The 21,420-nt window shown below is 39.5% G+C and overlaps 1 protein-coding gene across 8 annotated transcripts in view; it reads left to right on the top strand.

The window, feature by feature from the left end:
- Positions 1-21,420, top strand: part of RREB1 (ras responsive element binding protein 1) — a 146,614-nt gene that overhangs the window by 84,192 nt on the left and 41,002 nt on the right. For 7 of the 8 annotated variants that reach the window (XM_027838004.1, XM_027837926.1, XM_027838448.1 and 4 more), the window contains exons 7-8: positions 14,153-14,297; positions 14,812-14,948. In XM_027838004.1, coding sequence (XP_027693805.1) covers positions 14,153-14,297; positions 14,812-14,948 — 282 coding nt within the window. Of the gene's footprint in view, positions 1-14,152; positions 14,298-14,811; positions 14,970-21,420 lie in introns of all 8 variants that reach the window. The other variant, XM_027838254.1, reaches the window with a different exon arrangement.

Here is a 21,420-nt window from a genome sequence, read left to right as displayed (position 1 = left end):
CCTGTGATTAATGTGATGTAATGCCCCATGCTATTTTCCATCCACTGCCTTAGTAGATGCTTTCACTGATGGTTTGTGCTTTGTTTTTCTCTCTGTGGCCTATGTCAAGTCATTCTGTGTAGCTCAGCACAAGTATTTCTCAATGGAAAAAAGATGGGTGGGCTTAGACCAGTTTCTTAGTCTAGATTCCACCCCCGCCCTTTTTTTTTTAACCTATTCTGATGCTGTTTCTCATTTTCTCTCCTCATTCTCTCATTCTGAATGTAGCCACATGGTTCCTCAGCTTTTTCACAAATTGTAAATAATTAAGTACCTTATTTTGGAGGTAGAGTTGTCCTCAGAGTCTTGATAGATGCATAAATGAATACAGCACAGGCATGATGGGTCACTTGGATGTGGTAGTGGTTTGATCATTGCTGAAAGCACCTCCGTCAGTGTTGGCTCTGGTATCACAAAATAAAGAAAAAGCTAAAGACGTGCAGCAAGGACCTTTTGTGATCTCAATCCACCAGACCTCCATTACCTGGCTTTCCTACTTACTACCTTTAATATGGCCTTGGGGAATTCACTTGACTTGTCATGTATGAAATAAAGGACTTAAAATCTCTGGGGTCTCCTCCATCTCTAAATGAGTTCTGTGCGTTTGGGGAACCTATCCCAAATAAGTAGTTGTGTCCATTGAAGATCAAGACAATTGCATAAATATGGAAAATAATCACAGAGGTGGAAGAGAGGAACTTCATACATCAACTTAGGCCCACTTTCTCATTTTATAGTTTAGGAAACTAAAATGATTTGCCTGAGGACACTTGCAGTTGTCCATAAATTAATGAAAAGAATGCTAAAAAACCTTAGAGCACATTCAGCAACAAGCTAGATTCAAAGGAGGGAATAATCTTATGCACTATATTCTTCCCTGGTGAGACTTCCCAGCCTCAGGCCCGTTAGTCCAACCCCACTTATTTGACAGGTGAGGAAAGTGAGGTATAGAGAGAGAGAAAGTGACTTAACTAATAAATATTAAATGGCTGAACTAACAATTGGACCCAAGTCATCTTATAAAACATCCATTGTTCCGTCCTCATAGTCTGAGAGGATATTAAACACATTCTGAAAAGGGCAACCAGGGTCCAGAAACTGACCTGAGGAACAACTGAAGGTACCTGGAGAAGTAAAAACTTCAGTAAGGAACATAATTACAGTCTCAAAGTATTTGTAGGGTTGTCGTAAGGAGTAAGAGAGTGGACTTCTTTGTGGCTGTGGAGCAGGGATTTTTAACCTTGGGTCCATAAACTTGTTTTTAAAAAATGTTTTGATAATTACATTTAAGCATACTTGGTTTCCTTTGTAATAGTTTGTTTTTTATTTTACACATTTGCCTTATTCTAAGAAGGGGGCCATAGGCTTCCAAAGACTATCAGAGTGATTGATGAAGCCAAAAAAGGGATGGTTTTTAGAAATCACAGGGAAGGCATGTTTATATTATTTTGTTGTTATGTGAACTATATATTTCAACTTGTCTCTCATTCTTCTCCAATCAGTCCCTTATAACAAAGAATTTTAAAAACAGAAGTTCTACAAAACTAAATAATACACCATCTAAGTTCATCATTGTTTATGTTCTGCAACCATAGTCCAGACTTCTGCAAAAATGGGATAAAAGTGCAAAGACTGAACTTTCTTATAAGCAGACATACTGATGATCCATGGAACTGGGAGAGATAATTGAAGTGGCTTCCATGTAGAATAAGGTTTCCCATTGCTAGAAATAGCCAGTCAGTCAATATTTATTAAGCCATCTGTTAGCAAATGGCATTAAGCTATAATACTACACATTGTGCTGAATATTGGGGATACAGCTAAGGGGAAGAAATAAAAGTCATTCAAGGGAAATATAAAGTCAGAGTCTGGAGGGTTAAAATCATCCTCTTCTACCATTGCCAATACTCCTCATACATAGTATCCCAGTAAGAAAAGAGGTCAGAAACTTGGGACATTGAGGATTTTTCAAAAAGGGAAAAAAAGAAACTGCAAAGTTCTCTTGTGCCTTACTCAATTAAGCTTTACCGTCGTATCTAGGAATGTTGGGATCCAAAGTATTTCATTGAGGTATATCACTTTCAAATAGCCCGACAAGATTATTGTAGAGAGGATTTTGTTGCATTGTGTGGAAGGTTGACCTGAAGACCAGTCTTAAATTCGGGCTTAATTTTAATGTGAAGATGACATTTATGGATTCTTCAGAAGTATTGTAATATTGATTTCAGGCAGACTAGTGATGCTCAGGGGGTGGCAGATATGTAGAATAAATGAGATTTTTACAGAAAACAAAGGAAGGCCAATAAAAGGCAGGAATAGGAAAAAACAGGCCAGTGAAATGCAAATGTGAGGGATACTAACTAGTAGAGGTCCAGAAATGGACCACAAGGTGATTTTTGTTAATGGAGGAACTAATTGCCACTCCCCAAAACCCTCTTCACTATTTTTTGAGAGTATTGCATGGTCTCTAGAGTTCATATTGATTTGTATTTCTCATCTTGCTCCAATAATCATTAACTGTACGTGTTTTCCCCCACTGTTATTACAACGTCAAAAGCAATAATTGAACCTTTCTTTTGACAATCACCGTATTTGGCATGTCAAGAAGGAAAGCGGTCAGCAGCTTGTCATAGAACTGTCTACACACTCAAATCAAGGTCTGATAAGATCCAAGAAGGTTTGGGGATTGGGAATAGAGAGGAAAACAGAGTTGCTAGGTCAGAAACCAGGAGGAGACCACCTTGAGGGAACTGATGGAAGGGGGTGTGCATACTAATAATAGTTTAAGAAGCCAGAATATGTCTGCCCAAAGGCCTTGAAGGAAAAGATTTTATTCCTCTGGAGGCTAAAAGCAAAGCCTCGTAGTAATGTCACATCACCATGTACCCCAACTTCTTGAGCTGCCATCAGTTATTTATTGTTTACTCAGCTTTCTGTATAACTTTTGTGAAACAGCTCAATTTACGATGTGCCTCAAGTCTAGTTTGTACCACAAGATTTCTTGACACTATGGTAAGGCTTCCTTGTCCACTTCAACTGGGCATATGTGCTGGCCATTAACGAACACATTAGGAAGGGATTCTTGCTCTCTCTACTTTTTTCTTACCATTAAAAACAAAGGGGAAAGGCAAGGACCTAGAGATTCAGTCTTGAGAATTTTCTCTTCCCCTTTTGAGCTGCAAGAGACTTGAGATCATTTAATTCAGCACTACCCTCATTTTGTAGGTGAGTACATTTGTAGGTTTGTCCTTGCTTTGTTCCATTCTCCATTTTGTGTTGCAGAAACAAAGCCAGAAGTGAATGACATGTCTAGCCTGCTAAAATTTTGCCAGGGTCTCAATTTTTTTTTAGTTGGGATCAAGATTGAGATCAGTTTAATTCACTGGCGTTATCCAAGGGAATTTTTTCAGTGTCATCATAGCCACTTGACTAGCAGAGATGTTCCCACAAAGAGCCCTCTACATATAGCAATCAGACACAGCCAAAGGGTAGGGAAATCTCTCCTTGGGATTTACAGCATCTTGCTAGGTTGACTGCTCGATATGTAGTCATCAGAGTAGCTTACGTCATAGCCAAAGCTCTGCGCACTCTGCCAGGCTGACCCGCCTGCTGGATGAGCGTGACTGGACTAGCACAACACTTGAATTACTAGAAGGTACCTTTGAGCCGGTTTGAGAGCATAGGTGGAGCAGCATTGGGAAGCTGTTAGACTCTGCTACCCTTCTCTCTCCACCCCTCCCCTGCCACTCACTACTCAGGCTGTTCTTCCCTCTTCTTCCCAATGGCAACTCCATCTCATTTGTTGTCCATTTTAATCAAGCATTTCACGCAAACACCACCTCTCCACTCTCCTGGTTACCTTGTATTCTAAGAAACTCTTCTCCAAAAACATGAATGATAGCTTGTGTGGCTGAAGTATTTTCTCTTACTGTCACGTTCACTTGGCCTCTCCTAGTGTTATCAGAAGGCTTTGTTGGGGAGGGGGGACTTCGGGGAAGTTACTGTCGAGTGTAAAGGGAAATGCAGTTATAATTTGTTAAAACTTGTTTGAACCTGTTGAAATCAGTTCAGTGGGTCAGTTGAAGTTTTTTGCTCAGTTGTCATGTGGTATATATCTTGATTGATGATAAATGGAGCTTTTTTTTTTTAACTTCCTTATAGTGCCACTCAAAATAAATAAAATCATTGGGCCTCTGGTAACATCCATAAGGAAATTATGACCTTAAAGATTCACGGATAACTGAAATTATCTGGCTATCATCTGAGATTCAGCCTGTGGTTGTAATTAGATGATCGCTTAGAAGTATTTGGAGAATCTACCATCAGGATCAATTTCCAGTGGGTGATTCCTATTCTTAGTGAAGATTTAGTTCCCCTGAAGTATCCAAAGGATTTTTTTGGGGGGGGGGGGGGCTACCTTCTTCCAGCATCCATGTCCTCCCCAGTTTTGTTGCTGTTGTCTTGGTTGAAAAGGAAACTTGGCTATTTTCTCTTTGTTTGGTACCTGGCCTGAAGAATGTATTGGGCAAGGGGCAGCTAGGTGGCACAGTAGATAGAGAGTACTGACCTTGGAGTCAGGAGGATCTGAGTTCAAATCTAGCCTCAGACACTAAATAGCTGTATGACCCAGAGCAATGACTTGACCCCAAACCCACCCACCTCCACCACCACTACCCGCCCCCCCAAAAAAGGAATACATTGGGCAAAGGTAGAAGTCAGTGATTTCAATGGTGAAATACTGTGGTTTGAAAAAATGTAGATGTTCAGGTCTGATGATTGAGGGAAAAGTTAATCCAAGATATACACTGTATAGTATGTGCTTATAAATTTTTGATTGAATGCATCAGAATGATGCACAGCTTTGACTAAATATCATTGTAACATTCTACTCATGGCTTAAAAGTTGATTAGTTAGTCAATAAACAAGCATTTAGTAAGTACCTGCTACGTTCCTGACACTGTGTAGGAGAAACTAAGACAAGCCCTTACCTTTTAGGAACTTGAATTGGTGAGGTAAGGGACACTGACATGGTACAGGTAACCTAGTAGTTCTGAGTTGAAAAATAGGTTTAAAGAGGCCGGTAGGTGGCACAGTGGATAGAACACTGGCCCTGAAGTCAGGAGGACCTGAGTTCAAATCTGGCCTCAGACACATGACACTTACTAGCTGTGTGACCCTGGGCAAGTCACTTAACCCCAATTGTCCCCCTCCCCCCCAAAAAAAGAAAAATAGGTTTAAAGCCTTGGGTAACTGTGATAACCAATTCTTTTGAAGCATTTGTTGATGAGGTTTTTCTCGACAGTGGTAGATAGAACTTATTACTGAGGATCTGAGAACAATCTGTTTGTTATTATGGTGTCCTTTGTCATATCTCTTTGTCTTTGCAGTTACTTTACAGATTTGGTGTTTTGGTGAGTTCTGATGACAGGTGTAGCAGAAGGATATTCCCTAAAAGCAGTTGCTGCACAGTATTTTGAAACCTAGAATATGAAGTTTATGGGAAAGAATGCAGTGTGAGTCTGTCTCTTGGTTTAAATCATGGCTTTGGTATTTGTTACCTTGGGCAAGTCATTTAAAATTTTCTGTGCCTCCTATAAAATGAGTTTAGACTAGATGAAATTTAGGAACCCATTCATTCAGCTCTAAAACTGTGATGCTTTCATTGCAAATGTAGGGTCTCGTATTGTATAAATGGTTAGAGAAAGACAATAGAATTTCCCAATTGGGGTAGAAATACTTCCATATATATTCCTTATTGGAAAATGGGTGGGGGAGACAAGGCCTACCACTGTCTTGGCTGTGGAAAGAACAATAGATTCTGAGGCCAAAACAATGTTGTTTTCAAATTCTACTTCTGATAATAATCTGACCTTGGGCAAGTCACTGAATGTCTCTGGTGGGGTGTAGAGGTTATGATTAGGTCCCTTTCAGTATACTCCTGATTTCTTTTAATTTCAGAATGTATTGATTTACAGCTTCCTAATAGGCTATTCAGTATTTCACTCCTTCGTACTTTTCTGCTGTCTTTGCCAGCAGTGTCCAGAAATATGGGAAGAGTTGATCTTCAAGGAATGAATTCTCTCTTAAAATAGGGACCATTTCTCTGGTGGAGAGCTTACTTAGGTGAATTGTCTACGTGACACAACTTTTTTTTTTTTTTTAAAGGCATTTGGGGTTAAGTGACTTGCCCAGGGTCACACAACTAGTAAGCGTCAAGTGTTTGGTCTGAGGCTGGGTTTGAACTCAGGTTGTCCTGACTTCAGAGCCAGTGCTCTATCCACTGCACCACCTAGCTGCCCCTTTGACACAACTCTTAAGATGTGAGTTGGGGGAGAGAGGTGTTATAAAGAGCTAAATAGAAAACCAAAGCCCATAAGAAAATGTAGGGGTTGGATACAGACTATTTCATTGTGTACTAATGCAGACTGCATTAGGTAAAAACACAGAAACATGGCCCAAGAATGAGCATGTGCCTGGGAGCCAGATTGAGAAGGCCTTGACTTCTTCTGAGAGAGGCTAAATGGGGAGCTATAGCTAAGAGCTATATTTAGGCTTGGGAAGGTGGAGATAGTGTACTATCCCTTACCATAATGCCAAAGGTCAGGGACTAGAGCAGGGGTCACGGACCCTTGTGGCAGTCCACACCTGACGGACCCCTTCTCAGAGTAATGTTTTTAAATACATAAAATGTATAGGATTGCAAAGGAAACTAATTACAATGAAAAATTATCTTTATAAATCTATGTAGCTATTTCTGTCTGTCTTGTCTAATTCATAAATTCCAGTTTGAGAACCTCTGGCTTTATTTAGGGAAGGGCCTCTACATAATAAAGTAGCTATTGATGGACTGCTGCTGGTAGTAAATGCTGTATACCTCACCCCAGAGAACTGTGTAATGTGAAATTACTCTCGATATATCTTACCATGAGATTTATTGACACAGTAGTAAGATTTGTCTTCTTGAATCGACTGTATGCTGAACAGTGTGTTACAATGGAAAGGGTGCTCAGTTTGGAATTAGAGGACCTGGATTTGAGGATCCTGACTGACCACTCACAGCCTGTATGTCCTTGCACAAGTCACTTAACCCCTTTGCACCTCCCATTTCTCATTTGTTAGGACTAGATGGCCTGTGATGACCCTTCTAGCTCCAGATCTCTGTTCCTGCGTTCCTGTGGTCTGTAATGGAGAGAACAGTGGGACGGGGTTAGGATTCCAGGCAACAGCCATTCCATTTTGTCACATGGTGTGCTTGGCATTTAGGCAATCAGATTATCATTTTCATTCAGCATGAGTGGTGCTGAATCTCAGTCATTCCAAGATTTTATGCCGCCGACTAAACGTTCTCTTTCCACTGAAGATGGGACAGAAGGAAATGGTCCTGAGATATTTAGATTATGTAAAGGAGGGAAATTTTTTTTAAGGGGAACTAAAATTATACCATGTTCATTCTTGTATCAGGCATTTTTCATCATTACTTTGTTTATTGGTTGGACTGGATTACCTGAACTTCTTTCTAATGGAGAAAGTCTGTGCTCTTTAGGATAATGTTTATTAAATTGAGTGGGGAAATATTCTAAGAGCTTCAACTTACATTGTAAGTACTGATTGGGGACCATTAGTTTGCCAGTGGTACACCAAAAATTAATTGCAGTAGGAAGAGTCTTGAGGATAAGAGTCCAGTTGGGAGGTTCTAGTAAATTGTGAGTGGTGGGGTAATATAGTCTAGGACTAGAGTGGTAGCAGAAATGAAGAAGAATGCACAAATCCAAGAGATATTTTGCAGAATCAGTAATGTGTCAAAAAAGTAAACTCTCTAAGGGCAGAGATAATATGTTCTTTTTTTTCCCTTAATTCTTGAGACTATAATCTTCCCCTGTTACGAAATGTGGCTTCATGGGTTACTGTGGCCAAAATAAAAAAAAATTATGATTTCATGGTCAGTGTCATGAAAGAGTGCCACTGAACTAACCATAAGAATAGATTCAGGAAAGCTAAAGGCTGGAATTAACAAAAAATGTAAACGTGTTGCCAGGATGGCTTTTTAAAAGTTAAATTCTGAGCCAAGGGTATCATAGTTTTAGAGCTAGAAATGACTTATTTTGTCCAACCCATTTTCCAGATGAGGAAACTGAGGCAGAGAATTGAAGCAATTTGCCCAAGGTGACACAGGAATCTACTCTTCCTCTAAATTAAAGGGGAGATAGCGTAATGTTTAAAAATGGCTTCGGGAAATCAAAACCCTTTAATTACTATTGACATTTTCTACTTTAAGGAAAATGAATTTCAATTACAAAGGGTAATGCAAATCTCATTAAGAGGAAACCAGAGTCTTGGATAGTTGAGGATATATTATTGTTGTAAATGAGTTATTTTTCCAGGCTTAGACTTAGTTCCAGGGCACTGGGGAGAAAAAAGAAAACTTGGCTGATAGTATCATAGATCTCCTGTCAGTAATATTTTTGAGGAATCATGAAGATTGCTGAATGTGCATTATGACTTGAGAAAAGACCTCTAATTTGGGGTGAGGTGGAGGAGTGCTGGGGAACATTCATGGAGTCCATCCTCCTACGGAGCATACTCGACAGCATACTCCGACAGAATTCTAGTATCTTGTTTAATTTGACAGGAGACTGGTGAGCATGGAGAAGGAGTCACTACTAGTTAACATGAATCCACTAAGAATATGCAAAACAGTTGTAAATTCTGCATAAAATAATGTTGTTTTTTTTAAATATACATATATGTTAACTGGATAGGTTTAGGAGAATGCTGCGACCCCAGTAGTCTATCTTGATTTCAGCAAAGCATTTTAACAAAAATTATCATAGCAATGTTGACAAATTGTCAGCCTTGGGCTGCAAAAAACTTGGATTTCGAGACCAGCTTTCCTATCTTACAGATGGTGATAGCATGATTGGGTGGATTCACAACTGCTTGGATAGATTTCCAATTACTGGATTGATGTCACATGTTTCAATTTGGGGAACACATCTTTTAGACATGAAGTTTAATAGAATTGATGGAGTTTTTTGTGTTTTTGTTTTGTTTTGTTTTGTTTTTTCTTCTTCTAATTTTCTGTTTCTTCCTCCTGGCCATGCTGAGAAGCTACTGTTACCTTGCTAAGTAACAATGTTGTGGACATTTTGTGAGGAAATGAATAGCAATTGTTGGTATGCCGTCTGTAAGGTGCTAGCTAAGCAGTAAGGGAGACCAGCTTCTTAAGACAGATCAGATCAGATCTGATTTCAGTATTAACTGCAACTCTCAGATCTTAGCAGTTAAAATTGGCCAAAGTGTTGAGTGAACTACTTACAAAAGTAGTTACTGCTGTTGGACTGCAAACGTTGGAAAAACTGATTGCATGTTTTAGCAAACAACTGGAGACTTAATTAGCCACACCAAGGTGTGACTGGGAGTTGGAGGAGGGTCTTAAGAATTTTTTTGGCCAGTACAGAGCTTCTCAACCTATAAATGTTCAAACCTTTTTTTCTTCTCTGCCTTTGCTTCCATCACATCTTTACCCATACACATACATAACATCTCCTCCCCCTCCCCAGTAAGAGAGAGCAATGTGTTAGACCAAATGAATGTTTGTTTGACTTTTAATGGAGCTAAGAAAGGGACATTAAAGGTGGAAATGGAAAGATGATGGAAAGTCTGAAAAAAAGTTTGACCAGCTTTGCTTTATGATGTGAAATGCACAGCTTTTATGTAATGAAGCAGGGGCTTCGCAGCTTTGGAACAGAACCTGAGGGTCTTCCTAGCTCCACTACTTAGGAGTGAGGTGACCTCAAATGGTTCACTTACCCAGTATGAGCCTCTGTTTCTTCTGTGAAACGAGGGACATAGTTTTTTTTCATGTTGACTTTCTTTTATCACCTTTTTTGACATATTTATTTATTTATTTTTAGTTTTCAACACTCACTTCCATAAGATTTTGAATTCCAAATTTTCTCCCTATCTCTCCCTTCCCCACCACGTGCAGTAAAACAGAAAGCAAATAATATGCTTCGATCTGCATTTGGACTCCATAGTTCGTTTTCTGGTTGTGGGCAGTGTTTTCCATCATTAGTCTTTTGGAGTTGTCTTGGATTGTTGCATTGCTGAGAAAAGTCCGTCACACAATGTGGCTGTTAACTGTGTACAATGTTGTCCTGGTTCTGCTCACTTCACTCAGCATCAGTCAGTTCATATAAGTCTTGGTTTTTCTGAAATCTACCTGTGAGGCATATGCAGTTTAAGTGACCCCTTGAGGGGCTATCTTGTCCCCTAGGAATGGCACAGGGTAATTATAAGGAAAGACTTTGGTTGCCTGCTAGTCAAAGGTAACACAGTTCTACCTAGTTTGCTGGGCTGGCTTGGGTTCTATCTAGTATCTTGGTTTTATCCCAGAATTCAGCTGTCTCCACACTTTCCTTAATTTCCACTTCTCCTGTTGAATGTTGGAAACAACTGTTGTAGTCCATAGATAGGATTTAGACAAGGAGTTTAAGGTAGTTTCAGCTTTTAAACGATCTTATACTGCTGAACTGTACACTAGGACCAGGAAGCCAGGCCTGTCATAGTGACCACAGCAACTTGAAATTTTTACTATGTCTGCTTTATTATTTATACGTGACTAAAGTTGAGAAAGTGCAATGCCAATGAATACTTACTAACCATATACTTTTTGCAGCTTACCATGCTAAAGTGCTGGGTGACATGTCTTCATGGAACCCATACTCTGGCAGGGGTATGTAACTCTTACTTGTACTAAAGGATCTTTTCCCTGCCTAATTCCTAGCACTTTCTGTAAGTTTTATAAATGTTATGTCAGGTTTGGGGCTAGGGAAGTTGGGGCCTGGAGATGTGGTTCAGAAGGATCATTAGCAGGGGAAATGCTTTGTGGAAGTGGTGGCATATGTGTCTTTGGTCAGATACCTTAATTTCGTCCTGACTTAAGTCCTCCTATTTACAAAATATGAAATCACAAACATCTCAAAGACACAAATTCATCAATCCTTGACTTGGCATTTCCTATTCACCTACTATGCAGGGACTGACCTAAATCAGGGATGCCTATGGGCAGAGTCAGAGGACCTAAGTTCAAATCTAGGTTCTATCACTTTGGAGCTACCTTAAATGAGTCTCTCTTTTCACCTCTTTGTATCTCTCCTTCTTCATCTATAGGATTCTGTAGAGTTTCTTCATCTATATAATTATAAATTAGAACTAGATGACCTGAGGCATGTTAGATACTGGCCAGGGGTGTTTGGCCGTAGTACAATTCGGTCCAGCTCCAAGAGGGAGACAGTGGTCTTGCCAGGCAGGGAGAAAAGGTAGCATTTTAATGAAATCCAGGCAGAGAATTATTTGGAAAACTTAGATAATGAAGCTAGCCATAGGAAGCATGGGGAAAGTGTGAAGATCACGTGATTTGGAGTCTTGAGACACTTGAACTTGAATCCTGTCTCGAGTTACTCCATGTCTCTGAAATAGTTTCCTAGAGCTCATAACAACACTGACCTCACAGGGCTATTGTGAGGTTCAAAATGACATATATGACCAGTGTATGAAAGCGCTTCGTGTTTAAGAAAAAGTGTTAGATAAATGTCAGTTCCTGTTATTGATTGCCCTTTGTTATTATTACAGATGGCCCTGTGGGGTTGCCATTGCTGTCACCCAGAGACATTGGCACAATAGAAAGCAGGGACATAAATAATAATAAACATTTCATTAGTCTTTTTGTCAGTAGCTAGTTTTTCAAGCTCTCTGAAAGGAGAGGTGGAAGGAGGTAGGTAAACAAAGCATGGCAGTACACTATGGACTTCTGTCTCTTTAAATTGTTTAAGAATGAGAAACCTTGATCTGTAGGACTTCTGAACTGGAAAGAATCTTAAACAACAGCTATTCTCTTATTTTACAAAGGAGATAAAGCCCAGCAAGTTTTAAGTGATTTGCTCAAGGTCATCTGCTATGCACACACACTTTCTCTGTCTTTCAGTCTCTTGGTCTCTGTGTGTATGTCTCTTCTTTCTCTCTCTCTTTCTCTCTCTCCCCCTCCCTATTTCTCCTTCCCTCCAGTAGGCCGTGCTGTCCATCTGTCTCTATTTATCTGTCTTCTGATCTTTGTCTCTCTGACTCTCTCCCTCCCAACCTGCTTTTCAGAAACACTGTTCTCTACCTTCTAACAAAGGAAGTTTCTGATAAAAGATGGTGACCATAGTTCTGTTTCTGGCGCTGTTTAATGCCAGTTGAACAGGGTTTTTCAGGAAGTATAACCATGTGGTAAGATGAAGATCGCTTTTCCTTTCTGTATACCTTGGGATCTTGTCATTCTTGGGTTGTTTCTTTTGGCACTTGATGAAGTGGAGTCCATTGAGCAAAGGATAAGATCACCCCCAGAGGTCCACAGATTCCAGTGATGTCGCCTCAAAACGACTGGTTTGGAATTCTTTTAAAATAAATAATTGTGTATTTCTAATAACGTAGATGGTCAAAAAGTCAGATTTTGATTTAGGCAGTAAAAGTCAAAGCCACGGTCACCACCTTTTAAAATTACAATTTATATTCATAGTTACTCTCTGGATTATACATATCGGATCCACATGATTCTGAGCAAAGTGAGCAGTATGGAAAGATTGTACTATTGTTTCGCTCCCCCAGGGTTAGGAGTTAAGATGTTCTATTAAACACTTACACTTACGAGATCTTCTCTGTGCTTGGTACATATCCAATACTTAGCAGGAGTTACATGCTTTTTGGAAAGACAGATTACTATAAATTAAAGGTTGATGTCACATGGACACGAGCTTTGCTTTTCCCATTTTCACAGTAGTTTTGCGATACACCTTATACAGGCTTACTCTTTTAAGAAATGGCCATAACTGAAATGTTTTTAATAGGCCTGGCATGTATACTAACTCTGGAGTGTGGGCCAAGGTACTGGCAAGTGGAGATATTGGTGAAGTAGAATTTGAGTATATTGTGGAATGAGATGGAATGGTTGGGTGCTGGTGGTGAGAAAACTTGGAACACTCTGAATTGTGTCTTGTTGGCTTCAGCTGAACATACATATTTCTCAATTCTGATTACAATATGATGCTACTGGGGCCATGGCCCGATGTTTGATAACTCTATGGGATATTTTGCTTTACTGTACTCCATGTATGCATAGACTCTTCTGAATGCTGGCCCACCTGCCTGCCTGCCTCCCTGTGGTCAAGAGAGGCCAAATGATAGATTATGAACAGAGCAAAGCAAAATCGTCACATGATTTCAAACATAAAACCATCAAAGAGCATGTCCCTACTGATGGTCAGAATTATCTTCAGATGACCAGAACAGTAGGTATATTATTTAACCAATACTCTGCCCCAACCTCCAGCTTTAGTTTTTGAAATAAGAGCATTTTCACACCTTTGTTTTGTTTTTACAGAAACTTATATATTTAGTTTAATTCTTCAAGGTATCTTTTTATTTAAACAACTTCTGGTTTTGGAAATTTCTGAGTAGTATGATTTATGAAAAGTACATTTTTAAAAATGTCCTCTTTCTGGTTAGCTGCATATGCTATTAGGTCTCTTGAAATAGTTTAAATTTTTCCTTTCCTGGAATCTCCAAGGGTTATCAAGGTAGCAAGTAATGGAATCTGGATTCAAACCCGGGCTGTTTAACTGCAAGACTCTTTCCATCTTTCAATCTTAGCACATTTCTCCATTTTCCTCAGGACAGGTATTTAAAGCAGTAATTGAAACATGTTGATTTTAAATGGGAATAAAGTCTATTGTGTCTCCACCTTAAAAAAAATACAAAACTACTTTACATTGTTGATTGCATTCAAGAATAACATCTTACATACAGCAAGGAAATTCCATAGCTTTTTGTTTAAGCTTTGCCACAAGTAGAAAAGGAAGGAAGCACACAGAAAGAGCTAGGAAAGTTTATAAGTTTGAAATAAATGAAAGCACATGTGTAAATTATGTTTAAAATTCTTCAATTAATTACATTTGGACTTTGGCTGTAAAACATTTTAGTACTCCTTTGTAAGAATTTAAAATGAGAAAATGATACCTGAAATGAATTTTTGTGGTTTAAAACAGATTTTTTTTTCTGGTTTTTTTTCTTCAGACATATGAAGATTCATGAGAAGGATCCCAACAGTACCACAACCACAACACCCCCATCCCCACTGAAACGCAGGCGGATGACCTCCAAAAGGAAACTAAGTCAGGAGGCTGACTCGGAGAAAGAAGATCTAACACCTGCCAAAAAGGTCTTTTGTGTTGCACAGTACAACAATTAACATGCCTAAATTTTAACTTATTCTTGATTTCTGGCTTTTCATCTTCATTTGTGCCCATTGACAGGGAACTCTTCTAATTAGTCTGACTTTCTGTTGTGTCTTTGACATGTCCGTTCAATATTAATCTTGGTTTTTAACATGTTCTTACCCATATGGTGTTGTAAAAATGCCTTCAGAAAGGGGGTGTTTGTGTGTGTGTTCTTTATAGACACCTGATCTTCTTCTGATGTACTAAAATGAATTAGTTGGCAACATATACAGAGAAATAATATGAGTGAGGACTTCTTTACCACCTTCCCATCTTACTCTGTAGACTTCATCTAAATCGAATCAGACAGAGAGTATAGAGAGAAGGTCAAGTAGGTTGGTTTTCTTTGTCAGCTAATGTTCCTTGGTCTTTGCTGAAGCAAGTGGATTTGCTTGAGAAAACTCCACATGAGGTCAGGCTTAGTGGCTTACGTTTGGTTCTTATTCTTTTTTTAAGGTGGTGGAGGATTCTCAATCAGGTGATGCAGAGAAGAAAACAGATGAAGTTTTTCACTGCCCAGTGTGTTTCAAAGAATTTGTTTGCAAGTATGGCTTGGAGACTCACATGGAGACCCATCCAGATAACTCCCTGAGGTGGGGAAAGGATCTAATGTGGTAACCTTCACTTACTTAATAGACCCTGGCTTCTTTACATGGTATTTTTTTTTGCACATGACATAGATGCTATTTTGTCCAAGCAGTTTGCTTAAACTGCCCCCCCCCTTTTCCCCTTTAAGAAGTGTGTGTCTTTTTTTGGGGGGTGGGGGGCTTGGTGTTTTGAGTTTTGGTTTTTTTTGTTTTTGGTTTGGTTTTGTTTAGTTTGTTTTTTTGTTTTGTTTCGTTTTGTTTTGTTTTTTAAAGCAAAGGCTAGAAGAAACATGGAAGGTGGAAGAGAAGGTATTTATGGCCGCGACAAGAGAGAGAAGAAAACGAGGGAGATAATTTAATCAAATACTCATTTGATCTTTTCATCAGTTTTCAGTAATTTTGATTGGATTTAAATTAAAAGACTTCTCTTTGGTTCCCTTTTGTAACTGACTGCTTTGTCAATAGACTTTATTATGTTGTCCATCACTATGATTTGAAGGTAGAATCCACCTGTTTTCCACTGATGCTATTCCACAGAAGCAAAGGGATCTTTATTAAATGTGTAAGAACAACAAAAAAAAAAGAATGAGTTTTATGTTGAAGCATTGGCAGTATTAAGTTCTTCCTGCAGGGTGTTTTTGTTTTGTCTTATAGAAGATATGAATATATGTAAAAATATACATATGCATACATACTTATATGTATAATTTCTCAAGTTCACAGAAATGTTGATTTCACAGCTTTTTATTAAGCACTTGCCATGTGCAAAGCACTGTATTAGGTCCTGGAATAATACTGAAATGAAATAAAACACAATCCTTGACCTTCTGTGTTTGATAGTCTAGTAGAATGAATTGGCACAAATACAAATAATTGCAGTACAAAATAAATACAGGAGACCTCGCAAAAATGTGCTTTGAGCCGTATTCGGGAAAAGCTCAACCAGTGGGAGGAGTCCAAGAAAGCGACATTGCTGTGAAGGAGGCATTTGAATTGGGCTTTATGGAGTAGGTAGCATGTGAGACATGCTTTGAGCATTGGAGATAGTGTTGGACCTGACCAAAAGAAGACAAGAAAGCATAAAAGTCTGAGGGATTGTGAGCTGTGTTGGAGCAGTATAGGGTACATAATGAGGATTAGTATTAGATTCCAAGGCTGGGATGGGTAGGTTGTTGCCAGCTTGTGGAAGGCTTTGAATACTGGTTAAGGACTTGACTTCGTAGGAATGGAACCATAACATGACTCTGAATAAAGAAATGGCCAAATGAGATTTGCGCATAAAGAAATCAAGCATGCCAATGGTCAGAAGCCTGGCCTAGCTTCGAAAGGGACAGAGAGTAGATATGGGAAGCCAGCTTCGGCAGCTGTCTAGGTCGATGGATGGCTGTCCAAGGCATAGAGAGGTTGGACTAAGTGATAGGACTTGGCAGATGATGGAATGTGGGATGTGAGAGAGGAAGAAGAATCAAAGATGTCTTCAGAGACTTTTTAAACCTGAAAGGTCGGGCAGGTGTTGGTACCACTGACAGAAATAGGGAAATTCATAAGGGGAGACAAGTTTTGGACACCTTGAATATGAGCTTTAAATGGGATATTTAAGTGGACGTGTCTTATAGGCAATTAGAAATGTGATGCTGGAACTTAGGAGGGTAAGTTGCAAATCTCCTATTTCTTTTCTCTTCCGTTGATATGATAGTATTCATCTGGTGAAAAGTAAATCTATGTGATCTTGAATGTGCCTTTCTCATCACCATATTGCCCATTGCCATGAATGAAATGTTTACATCACAAAGTGGTAATGTTAATTTTTGAAAATTTATTTTAGTTATCTGGGGGACTGCTCTTTGCTCTGAGGTATTTAGTTTTTTGGAAACAGGGCAGGCAGCTTGAAAATCAGAAAACAAGTCAAGTGGAAAAGATGGTAAATGTTTACAAGTAGTTGTAAATTTTTATTTTATTTTCTTGGGAGGTAGCTTTATGCATGTGAAAAAGTGGATGTCTCAGGGTTTGTTGGTTTGATTCTCAGTCAGTATTCTCACAAAATTTCATTCCTAGGGATACATGTTTAATTATAGCTCTAAAAATGAAAAGCTTTTACAAAAGTTTTTAATGCCTATTTGCTGCTGATGCAAGCCCAACTGTATGGAAACTTATAACCATGTTAGGCATCATTATCCTTAATCACAATATCGTACTGCTTTCCTGTCATAAGGAAAAATAAGATCTTGAATAGGTCACTTACCTACTCTAGGCCTCAGTATCCATAAGGAGAGGGAAAGGTGGCAGGATTAGGGGGACGACAAATTTTTCCAATCATATTGTGACCACCTATTCCCCAATAGTAGCAGCTTTTATAAAGAAAATCCTTTTCCTGTCATAGTTATAGTTGTTTGTAGGACTTTCTAAGGAGTCAGAGAACTTGAGAAGCTCCATCCCCATGAGGTGGGAAGGTGGTTTGTGAATATTGTGATAATTCTACAACCGGAGGACTTGAGGCACAAGGAGATACAGTGACTTAGCTAATGTCACATAGTAGCCAAACAAAAATAGAACATGGCACTCCTAATTCTGCTTCTGTCTGTTCGTTTTGAAATGACTTATCTGAACCAGAATCCTAAAGTTAGTTATACTGATTGTCACTCTGCTCTTTTGCACTCTTTTTAAAGATAGTTTTTATCAGAAGAGCACAAGCAAAAGAGGCTCCCCTGCCTTGAAAATTACCAGCCACATCCATTTGGGCCTGTGTGTAACCTCGTGGGTCAGGTGGTTGTTGGATATCAGAGAAATCATGCGTGGTTTGTTTATAAATACAGAAATGTCATATCTCTTAGTGAATGCAACCTTATCTTGATTGACTCCACTCTTAATTTTCTGAGTCGCTGTTTTCTGGCTAAAAAACTGACAACTCCATGGAAATTAAAACTTTTTTAAAAAAAAATTAGTATTTGTTTGTGTCCCACCGGTTTTTTTCTAGGGGAAATTTCTGTTCCCACATCTCTTAGCCTTTTAAAAATTTTTGATAGAATGTAAATTCCTTGAAGGCAGCAGGGGCTGCTTCATTTTTATCTTCTTCCAAGTCTCTGACACATAGTTGATATGAGTTGATTGGTTGATCAGGTCTGCAGAGGAACATGGAACAAGGGCAGAAGGAAGTGCCCAGGCTAACATAACTGCTGCCATTAAGCAGCGCATGTTCATGGTGGCTGCCCATTCTAGATATACTCATTAAATGAACCATTGGACTTATCAAAGGGGACAATCCACTTTGTGGTTCACATCCGGAACAGCCATAAGTGTGGTGGAAATAACATTGGACTTGGATTTGAGAGACCTGGCTATAATAGAATGGAAGTGAAAGGGCCTTTAGGGTAATCTAGTCCAGTCTTTATTTTTTTTTAGTTGAAGAAACTAAGGCTCAAATATTTTAAATGACTTACCCATAGTCACCCAGATAACTATCAGAGCTGACATCCAAGTCTTAGTCTTCTGACTGCAAGCCCAGTGCCTTTTACACCACACCGCACTTCATTTCAAAAGGTTGTCATGAGCAAATGACACACCACTTTCTGAATGCAAATCATTGTGATAATAATCCTATGGTGGAGCAATGGACAGTGATAAAAAGAAAAAAGAGCTGAAAAAGACAGCTGCCTTTGGCCCTGGGAGGAAAAGGGTTAGAAGCAGAATCTCCAGTTCTGCATGGCTATCTATCTGATGGTTACAGGGATGGATGCCCTTAGCTACACTATAATGGTGCTCATTGTTTTTGAAGAGTTGACTAAGGAAGTATTGTGTCTTCTTTGTGGATATGGCCCCTCTAGGCAGTCTTTCATCCTGTTGAACTCCCTGGAAGCCACACCCTGTCTTCTGACTTTGCCTAGGTAGAAGCAGGTTGGCTCCTACCCATGATGGGAAGAGGGGGTTTCTTTAGATTAGAGGCAGCTCTATGGACAAGTGTTGCTAGGTAGTAGGAGTGGGCTTTATAAAAGCACAGACCAAGAGGAGTCCTTAATTACAGAACAGTCCTTTAATTTCCCTGTTCCCATCTCTGACAGCTTTTGGCCTAATACATTGCTTTAAGAGGGCAGCCAACATTTGTTGGGGGCAAAAAGGGAGTAAGGGGTAAAAATAAGATAGGAGGCACAAATATAAATTACTGAGTTTAAGTGGAGAATTTTAGTTGGTCTGAATGGCAGTGGGAGTCCATCATCAATAGATGATTCAAGTCTCTACAGAACATAAAGGAAATAAGCAGTGACTCAAACCTAGCTAAGTGCGGAGCCTGTTTTTCTGTCTTCCTTGTATTGCACATTAGCAGTGTGTTGTTAACAAAAACCAGAAGATATAACCAATTATATGCTTTAAAAAACACTCTAGTGTTAGTGGGCCTGGTTACATATCATAGTGCATAGGGGTGACCAGCAATTGATTTCCAGCCTGAGAAGAAAACTGAGAGAAGAAAAGGCCAGACCAAGGGCTGACATTTAGAATGAGAGGCCTCTAGGTGGGAGTAATCAGTGTGCAAGTGCACGCAGAGGAGGACACCCGCTGTGTTGAACATGGCACATTCTGTTGAGTATCAAGCACAGCTATAAGAGTAGGCCGGGATGATGACAGGCAGAGCATTGCTGTGGCAGAAGTGTCCAGAGCTAAGGTAGGGTTTGGGGAAATTCACCTGGAGAACTATTGTGTTTCCTGCTGACCTGACTTAGGTGTCTGGGTTGTGAACAGGGGGTATGATGCTTTAAATTGGCATTAAGGCATAAAGCTATTTTTCATATGGCTAAGAAGTTGAAGAGGGGATTATTAAAAATTAGATTATGATTTAGGACAGCTTTCCAAAAGGTCTCTGTGTTGAGGTTATTAACAGTTTATTGGTATTTAAAAGCAATAAGTGTTTTATGGATGTTTTAAAGTGGAGAAATAGTAATTAATTTGTGGGCTGTTCAGGACTTCTGAAAGATGCTATAGGGCTATTAGTGATCTTTATGGCTGTCATTTTTTTGTTATTTCATTTGTAGTGTCTTGCCTTATGACCTTTAATGGAAAATAAGTTATGTACCAGATTCATGTTCTATCTGTTCTAAGGCTTTATTTAATTTGTATTTTTTTTGGATCAGTTGTTCATCTTGTTTGTCTCTTGAGTATAGAATTTTCAAGACAAAATCTTCAATCCATCTAAGGCAGAGGCTCTTAAACTGGGGACCGTGAACTTAAATTTTTTTTGTAACTGTATTTCCACATAAATGGTTTTTATTATAATCTTAGGTATTTTATGCTTTTAAAAACATTTGATCTGTGATGCAAAAAAAAAGATGTTACTCTGCTCTAAGCCGTAAAGGAGGAGACAGGCTTATGCAGCCTTTCCTTTCATCAGTCCCCTCTGAGAAAAAGTGAATTAGGCCATGGACTCAAGGCTGAAAAGTTACTCTTTGAAAAGGTGAAGAAACTATGAGGTTGAAAGACCTCACTGTAGCTCTTGATTTTCCTAAATTACAATGAAAATGAGCACTAGGGGAGCCCCAAGGTGGGATTGCCAGAAGAAGCTCCAGCAGTCAGCCGGAGGTCACATTCATCTATTCTCCACCACTTCCACCCCCCCCACCCCCCCCGCCAAATTTACAGGTTGATTTAGGTACAAAGAAAGTTAAATGTGGTATTGGGAACCCAGGCAGCCTTGTGCCCAAATCCTAAAAATAGAGGAAATATGATGAAGTGTTCTTCAGCCCCTGCCTTCATCCAAGGAGTAGGACAAAGTTGGAGGTCGGATGGGCAGTACAAGGAAGGGAGTGGCCAAATGGAGCTGGGTACATGGAAGTCCTTTATTTTTGTCTGATATGCCCGAAATCCTGGGTTCTCTGTACTAGAAAGGGACCATTTCTCCAGGTTTTTTTTTGCTCTGCACGGGGTAAGGCCTCTAACTTCTCCAGTTTCTGTGCTCATGCTTACATAAGCTCTTTGTGAAACTGGTCCGACTCTTGATGCCACTTTAAGTTGAGGTTGAAAGCCTCAGCCGGGTGTTAGAAATCTGTGTGCAGCCTGGGGTGGATTCCTGCGATCCCCTGGAGGCAAGCAGCTAGGGAGTTGTTGCTGTTGTATCTCTCTACCAGCAACTGGGAGAGAGAGATTAGTGCAGCTGTTTGATGTCTGTCCTCAGAGCTGGAGGAGGGGGTGGGAGAGAGTGGGAGCAGAATGGAGGAGGGTCAAATTCTGAAGAGAAGAATGTCGAAAACTGGGTGGGGCTACAGAGGAGGAGAATCTTTAGCACTCCTTGTCTTTTCCTGTAGACTGGGGAAAGAAAAAAGCATGAAATAAATATCCTCTAAAAATGCTAATCTCTTCATTAAAAAAAAAAAACCCACAACTCTGTAATTTCCCTTAATTTCTTAAAGAAGTAATTGGAGAATGCTACTTTTTAAAACTTGGTGATGCTGGGGACCAACTTGTGATTCTGATGGTAATGGAACAGTTGTCCTAT

This window comes from Vombatus ursinus, unplaced genomic scaffold, assembly GCF_900497805.2.
Source record: "Vombatus ursinus unplaced genomic scaffold, bare-nosed wombat genome assembly UNPS02000577.1, whole genome shotgun sequence".
Taxonomy (NCBI): domain Eukaryota; kingdom Metazoa; phylum Chordata; class Mammalia; order Diprotodontia; family Vombatidae; genus Vombatus; species Vombatus ursinus.
Note: the sequence above shows the minus strand (reverse complement) of the source record. Positions and strands in the feature narration are given on the sequence as shown.